The sequence below is a fragment of the Muscardinus avellanarius genome (assembly GCF_963383645.1).
Source record: "Muscardinus avellanarius genome assembly, chromosome: 3".
NCBI lineage: Eukaryota > Metazoa > Chordata > Mammalia > Rodentia > Gliridae > Muscardinus > Muscardinus avellanarius.
This window is the reverse complement of record NC_137788.1, coordinates 111,829,848-111,838,385: the sequence shown is the minus strand read 5'-3', so window position 1 is coordinate 111,838,385 and position 8,538 is coordinate 111,829,848. Positions and strand designations below refer to the sequence as shown.

The 8,538-nt window shown below is 43.9% G+C and overlaps 1 protein-coding gene across 1 annotated transcript; it reads right to left on the bottom strand.

Moving 5' to 3' along the window:
* Positions 1-3,850: 3,850 nt before the first annotated feature.
* On the bottom strand, positions 3,851-4,804 carry OR6P1 (olfactory receptor family 6 subfamily P member 1; the record flags this gene model as incomplete). Its single annotated transcript, XM_080691975.1, has 1 exon — positions 3,851-4,804. The coding sequence occupies one exon, from the start codon at positions 4,802-4,804 to the stop codon at positions 3,851-3,853; it is 954 nt and encodes a 317-aa protein (XP_080548101.1).
* Positions 4,805-8,538: the final 3,734 nt, after the last annotated feature.

Below are 8,538 nucleotides of genomic sequence, written 5' to 3'. Positions count from 1 at the left end.
TTGAGTGGAGAAACCCTTATTTTCCCTTTGTGTTACTATTTTAGAAATCTGAGAATGTTATCCTATCAAATTTACCCAAGTCATAGAGCTTCGAGGCAGAAAATCATGTCTGTGATTTCTATAAAGTGTCTTGTGAATAAAAATGATATAATTTAGGTTTTAGATGCATGTTCCTTGTAGTCAGGTGTGATGAACAATTCTATTCTTTTAAAAAGGTTTAATTTCATTCAGAAAAAAAATCATAATTAGCTGGACTGCATGCCACCTTTCTGTTCTCTGGTCAAAAGGCAGCTGTACTAGGTATAAATTCAAAACCAAACCAAACTAATGTAAAATGAGATAAAAATAAACCAGAGTCTAATAAGATAAAATAAAACAAACCCAATAATAAATACTGGGCTTGCGAGCATAGTGTCTGGAAAGAAATAGCCTGTCTTTCTCCCTAACCTCGTGAATCATGACTTTAAAGAGACACGATGCTCACACCTCTAATCCCAGTACTTGGGAGGCTGAGACTGGAAGATCATAGGTTTAAGGCCCGCCTTAGCTACTTAGATTCTCAAGAAACTAGTAAGACCCTGCTTCAGAAAAAAAAAAAAAAGATAGGGCTGGGGTATGGCTCTGAGGTAGACTGGGTTCAGTTCTTAGTACAAAAAAACAAAAATCATACTTGGGTTATGAGAATGGGGAGCAGCATGTTGCAAGCAGGGCTGAATCCATCATGGCTTGGGATTGTCCACACCTTGTAGGAGCCAGCGTCTCTTGTATGCATGACCTCCCGAGTTCCCTGCAGAGACGGCCCCGGCTACCAACACCATCGAAGCTCTCATTTCTGAGCATCTGTAACGCACACACCATCCTCCCATCCCTGAGACCTTCCCCAGTCAGAGGACACTCGCATCCTAAGCAACGTTGCCAAGCAACACTCGCCAGGTTCCCACGGAACCAGAACTAGCTCAAATTCATCCAGGGAGAAAAGAGGGTTTACTATTATTTAATATTCCCCACAAGCATATGAGGTAGACAAGGTTATTTTGCTCAGAAGAGGAAGAAACGGAGAAGACAGAAGTCAGGGTCTTTGCTTCTGCTTTATAACTTGGTAGTAGTAAAGCCATAGACTGGAATCTGTTGGTTCTAGGGTCTGAACTCTCAACCTTGAACTCCATGCCATCCGAGACTCTGTCGGAAGGAAGAGACGGGGATGACTGAGCCCTGCGCAGAGAAGTTTCCATGACTATGAGAAGTTTTATGAAAATAAAGCCATTTACATCCTTTTAGTGCCAGATTACCTGTAGTTATTTTATTTTAGATACTAGAAAACCTAAAATGATTGTGGATCAAGTCACTTACCTTGATGGATAACAAATCTTTTTTCTCCTTCCACAGCCTGCTAAAAATTTACACTGTCTAATAATTTTTGTCTCCTAGAATTTGCTCAATTGTTTGTTTGTTTCTTTGTTTATTTATTTTTGAGGTACATGGACTGGAACCCAGGGGCATTCAACCTCTGAGCTATACTCTCAGCTCTATTTTTAATTTTTTTTGCGGGTCTGGGGATAGAACCCAGGAGCATTCGATCTCTGAGCTATACCCCCAGCCCTATTTTGTATTCTTTATTTTGAAACAGGGTCTCACTGAGTTGCAAAGGGCCTCACTAAGTAGCTGAGGCTGGCCATGAACCCTGATCCTCCAGTTTCAGCCTCCCAAATGCTGGGATTACAAGCATGCACCACCATGCCTGGCTTCTATTTTTTTTTTTTTTAATTTTGAAACAGGGTCTCACTGAGTTGCAAAGGGCCTCACTAAGTAGCTGAGGCTGTTCGAAAACCCACAATCCTCCTCTCAAATGCTGGGATTATAAGCATGCACCATCATACCTAGATATTTATTTATTAATTTTTATAGATCCTCTATCTAAGTAGTCATGTGTTTGGGTAAACAAACCTAAATTTTAGATGCGAAAGTATTTCTGCAATTCAAGTAACTCTGCAAAACCCAAGGAGACTTGGGAGAACAGCTGCCGTCTAGACTGTGAACAGAAGAGCCTGCTCATCACAGACACATCTTTCCCCTGTCTCTGGTCCTCTAATGCCTCTTATGAAGACATTTTTATGTCTCTATAGTCCTTTTCCCAGGGGAAAAATTGGAAATATCTGACAACTGGTATTGCCCAGGTGCCAGCATCTAGTGTTTCAACATCAAGTTGAAACAGATGCGGGCTATAGTGGTAGAGAGGATTCTGTAGAAAAGATGTCTAGTACGCTTTACCTACCACAGAATCGAATCAATCTCATTAGATCAAATAGTTCTGTATCCCCCAAGATGAAAGAAAAGAGATGAAGAGTGTATTTAGGCTTAAATACATTGGTATAGATAAATATTACTTAATATCAAAATTACATGTCTCTTCTTTGACATCCAGTGGACACGGGCTCTTTGAATAGAGGATATTTATTAGATGACATACAACTTATTCTTGGGGTATGAAGTATACTTCTGCATATTCTCATGAAACTGGGATTTGAGAAGAGGGAGCTTTGAAATCGCTACACTAAAGCCTACATCCTTTTGCCTTATTCACCAGGAAGGACTTTTTCTTTTTTCATGTTAGATTTTCTTACTTTTGAAATAATAGGCAAGAAGAAAGGGATAAAGGAGCTTTGCCAAAGAAAACAGCTCAGACAACACCGTGTCCACACAGCTAAAGGCGTCACTCCCGATCACACCAACACCGTGTCCACACAGCTAAAGGCGTCACTCCCGATCACACCAACACCGTGTCCGCACAGCGAAAGGCGTCACTCCTGATCTCACTCACACCAACACCATGTCCACACAGCTAAAGGCGTCACTCCTGATCTCACTCACACCAACACCGTGTCCACACAGCTAAAGGCGTCACTCCCGATCACACCAACACCGTGTCCGCACAGCGAAAGGCGTCACTCCTGATCTCACTCACACCAACACCATGTCCACACAGCTAAAGGCGTCACTCCTGATCTCACTCACACCAACACCGTGTCCACACAGCTAAAGGCGTCACTCCCGATCACACCAACACCGTGTCCGCACAGCGAAAGGCGTCACTCCTGATCTCACTCACACCAACACCATGTCCACACAGCTAAAGGCGTCACTCCTGATCTCACTCACACCAACACCGTGTCCACACAGCTAAAGGCGTCACTCCCGATCACACCAACACCGTGTCCACACAGCTAAAGGTGTCACTCCTGATCTCACTCACACCAACACCGTGTCCACACAGCTAAAGGCATCACTCCCAATCACACCAACACTGTGTCCACACATCTAAAGGCGTCACTCCCGATCTCACCCACACTTTGCAGGCGTGGAAGCAGGGGGCTCCCGAGGAAAACGCACCCCTGTGCTGTGTCCCTGTAATTTTGCATCACTTTGAACCTCACTGTGGTGTATAATTGCAATGTACCAATAAAAGTATAAAAAGATAACAGGCAAGGTCTGAAGTAGAGAAGCTCAAACTGTTTCTGAAATAGGAATTCCCGGGAAGATTTAAAAATTATTCATGGCAGGGACACAACTTAGATGTCCTCAGACAGACCATCTCTGCGTATGTTCTGGGAATCTTCATTTCAACGGTACCCCCAAGTGACTGACTTTTAGGCAGCTAGCCCAATCCTAGTTTGGAAACCCCAGTACAAAGTCAATGACTTATAGACTTTCCTTTTGAATCAGGAGAGTTCCAGGCAATATTCAGGGCAAACATGGTCTACAGATAACCGTATTCCTTGGAGCCCAGTTTACAATCGCTCAGCACATCCCCATGAAGACCGTTACTCCCCTTCCTGCCCGGATCTGTCGAGCATCAGTCAGGAGCATCCCTGGGATAGTGACGTCTGCCCAGCACTGTCTTCTTGAAGGCGTCCTTCACCTCCTTATTTCTCAAGCAGTAGATAGCTGGGTTGAGGAACGGGACGATGACCGTGTAGAGGACAGAGATGACTTTGTTGTAGTCGAAGGCATACATGGCTCGGGGCCGGGCGTAGGTAAAGAGTGTGGAGGAGTAATAGATGATGACCACGGCCAGGTGGGAGGTGCAGGTGGAGAAGGCTTTGTGCCGATCCTGGGCAGTGGGGATCCTGAGGACGGCCACCATGATGGCGGCATAGGAGGAGACCACAGCCACCAGCGGGAGTAGGATCATCAGCAGTGCCAGGAGGAAGTCCACCAGCTCCGCCTGCTCCTTGTCGGAGCAGGTGAGGTTGAGCAGCGGGGAGATGTCACAGAAGAAGTGGTTGATGATGTTGGGGCCACAGTAGTACAGCCGGGAAATGAAAAGTAGCTTCATCATGGAGCTAAAGAAGCCGCTGCCCCAAGAAGCAGCGGCCAGGCGCGTGGCCAGGCTGGGGGACATGAGGCTGGGGTAGCGGAGGGGCTCGCAGATGGCCAGGTAGCGGTCGTAGGCCATCACGGCCAGCAGGACGCATTCCGTGCAGGCCAAAGCAATGAAGAAGTAGAGCTGAGCCATGCAGCCTCCGTAGGAGACTCTGCCATCCTGGGTCACAAAGGCGCCCAGCAGCCGGGGGATGGTGACGTTGACGTACCACAGCTCCAGGAAGGAGAGATGGCCCAGGAAGAAGTACATGGGCCGGTGGAGGCTCGGAGAGAGCCAGACTGTGGAAATGATGAGCGTGTTTTCCAGCAGCGTCAGCAGGTAGACAGTGAAGAAGAAGGCAAACAGGAGCAGCTGGAGGGGCGGGGAGGTGGGGAACCCCAGCAGCACGAACTCCTCCACTCGCCCGCCGCTCACGTTTCCCATGGCCTCGGGCCTCTGGACTGTCTGAGCAGGGAACTGGAGGAAAATAAACCAGGTTGAAAGAGAGAACAAAATCCTATCCGCCCTCACCGCCTGGGACCCCTGAAGTATCCAGGGAGAGAGTAGATTGACAATTTTTTTTTGTACTGGGGATGGAAGCCAGGGCCATTCTACCTCCAAGCTACACCCCCAGCCCTATTTTTTATTCTTTATTTTGAAATAGGGTCTCACTGAGTTGCAAAGGGCCTCGCTAAGTAGTAGCTGAGGCTGTCCTCAAACCGCACAATCCTCGTGTCTCAGTCTCCCAAATGCTGGGATTACAAGCGTGTGCCCCCACACATGGCTGATCGCCAATTATTATGACAATTTTTTTTCATCCTTCACCTTGCTGTTTTCTCTCCCATTTCAAGGGAAAAGTTCTCAGACTTGAGGATTATACTTTCTCGCTAATAATATTGCCATGTGTGATGGTGGATTCCTGTGATGCCAGTACTTGGGAGCCTAAGAGGATTGCAGGTTCGAGGCCAGCCTTAGTAACTTAGTGAGACCCTCAGCCATTTAACAAGACCTGTTTCAAAATAAAAGATAAAATAAAAATAAAAGATAAAAAGGCCTGGAGGTATAGCTCAGAGGTAGAATACCCCTGGGTCCAATCCCTATTACTGGAAGAAAAAAATTTATTTATTTATTATTTATTTATTTATTTTTGCGGGTCTGGGGATGGAATCCAGGGGCATTTGACCTCCGAGCTACACCCCCTGCCCTATTTTTGATTCTTTATTTTGAAACCGGGTCTCACTGAGTTGCAGAGGGCCTCAATAAGTAGCTGAGGCTGTCCGCGAACTGCGATCCTCCTAAATGCTGGGATTACAAGCATGCGCCACCACGCCCGGCTGGAAGAAAAAAATTTAAAAGTGATATACCAGTTTGATAACTATTTTTATTAGACAAATAGTTAAGTGGAAAAAATTGTTAAATGAAAACCTCCAAAGCTCAGGAAATTAAAGCAAGAATAAACAAGTGGGATAGCATCAAACTAAAAAGTTTCTTCTCATCAAAGGAAACTATCAATAACCTAAAGAGGAAGCCTACAGAATGGGAAAGGATTTTTACCAGCCACCATTCTGATAGGGGGCTAATATCCAGAATATACAAAGAGCTCAAATGACTCTACACTAGCAAAACAAACAACCCAATCAAGAAATGGGCAAATGAACTAAATAGACACTTCACAGAAGAAGAGATACAAAGGGCCAATAGATACATGAAAAGATGTTCTTCATCACTGGCCATCAGGGAGATGCAAATCAAAACTACACTGAGATTCCATCTAACCCCAGTCAGAGTGGCAAGCATAAAGAAATCAAACAACAACAAATACTGGCGAGGATGTGGGGAAAGAGGAACTCTTTTACACTGTTGGTGGGAATGCAAACTAGTTCAGCCACTATGGAGATCTGTGTGGAGATTTCTAAGAAAGTTGGGAATAGATCCACCATATGATCCAGCTATACCACTCCTGGGTATCTTTCCAAAGGGGTTGAATTCAGAGAAATACAGCAACATATACACACCTATGTTCATAGCAGCACAATTTGTAATAGCCAAAATATGGAACCAACCCAGACCACCATCAACAGATGAATGGAGAGCAAAACTGTGGGAAATACACACAATGGAATTCTATACCGCCATAAAGAAGAACAAAATTATATCATTTGCAAGAAGATGGAAAGTCCTGGAGAGCATCATGTTAAGTGAGATCAGCCAAGCACAGAAGGAGAAGGTACATATGTTTCCTCTAATATGCCCAAACTAGGAAACACGGAGGATACCAGTGGGACTCCAGATAATGGAGGGGAAATATCAGCAAATTTGAATGGAAAGATAGGAGAGGAGGAAGGCTGATCTAGATTAATGAGGGTCTACATCTGAACATGTGTAAAATTATGAATATGACATGGTTAACCTGGACAACCATTGGTGGGAGGGGGAAAGGGAAAACGGGGGCAGGGGGGAGAGGGCACCAAATATAGTTTAAATGTATACTATTTATGTTCAATAAAAAATTGTTAAAAGAAAGAAAAAAAAAGTTAAAAAATGTTAAATGGACTTAAATTCTCTAACTCCACTGCATTGGGAGCATTTTTTTTTTTTTTTTTTTTTTTTTTTTTGGTACTAGAGAGTGATCCCAGGGACATTCTATCTCTGAGCCACTCCCCCAGCCCGATTTTGTGATTTTATTCTTTATTTTGAAACAGGGTCTCACTAAGTAGCTGAGGCTGACCACAAACCTGCAGTCCTCCTGTCTCAGCCTCCCAAGTGCTGGGATCACAAGCACACGCCAGATTGAGTATTAGCCTTTTAAATGAAACTACTATAGAGCTAATTTATGCATTTAATAATGTATAAATATGAATCTAAATAGAATTTAAGTATCAAAAATATTGTAGTGATATTCATGAAAGCTTTTTTAAAAAGTTATATAAATGAGTGTATCTTTAACAAAACAGGGTGTTTTTAACATCATTTATCCACTGAAGCCAAAGCTCATGGCATTGTAACATCCTTTTTTTAAAATAATTACAAGTCTTTTATGGACTTCTCTGCATCTATCTACATGTCTTTGGACTTCTGTACTTTGAGATTATAAGCTCTTTATGAAAGATTTTCCTGTAGGTATTATATAATTAGCACACATTTCACCCAAACAATACAAATATATGACAAATTTCAGAAAATATATTGGGCAAATATTAAAAATTTATTGGAAAGCCATCTTCTAATAATGTAGGCTGCATTTTTTAAACTAAGTGCATCATGTCTACTTCTAACCACCAATGAGAAAGACCTCAGCATCAGCACCGCTCTTGCTTTTCATAAAAACACTGAGACAATGAGATCTCATAAGCAATGGACCACAGCCCTGGAAATGCTATTATTTTGTTATAGGAATAATCCCACATTATTTGAACTCATTAACTATATGCCAAAATTATACGGCAATCAATCACCAAAATCATTTGTATTGATCTGCCAGCTAACAATTTGTTTAGCCATTTTAATTGTGTTGAAAGAAATAGGCCAGGGCCCCCCGCATTGCAGAAGGATTTGTTACTCAGTTTTCGGTCCTTCCCTTTTTGTTTGGTACTGGGGATGGAACCAGGGGCATCGTACCTCTGAGCTACACCTCCAGCCCTATTTCTTAGCCTTCTTAATTTTGAAACAGGGTCTCACTGAGTTGCGAAGGGCCTCGCTAAGTAGCAGAGGCTGGCCATGAACCGCGATCCTCAGGTCTCAGCCCCTCGATGGTGGGATTACAAGAGTGTGCCTCCGTGCCTGGCTGGCCTTCACTTTTTGAACACTGACACTGACACTGGTCCTTACCTTCTGGGATATTCCTGCACAGTGAGCTTCAGGGATGCCTTTTCTTGCAAAGGGGAAAATGGCTTTGGAAAGGGAGGTGGGCCAGGAAGAGAACAGTTTCTTAAGCAGATCACTGTTTTTTGGGGGGGTATTGGAGATGGAACCCAGGGGCATTCTACCTCCAAGCTACACCCCCAGCCTTATTTTCTTTCTTCATTTTCAAACAGGGTCTCACTGAGTTTGCCAAGATCCTCACTAAGTAGCTGAGGCTGTTGGCAAACCCGGATCCTCCTGTCTCAGTCCAAATGCTGGGATTAAAACTTGTGTTTTCATCTGACAAATATTGCTCCTGCTACTGCTGGTGATATCTG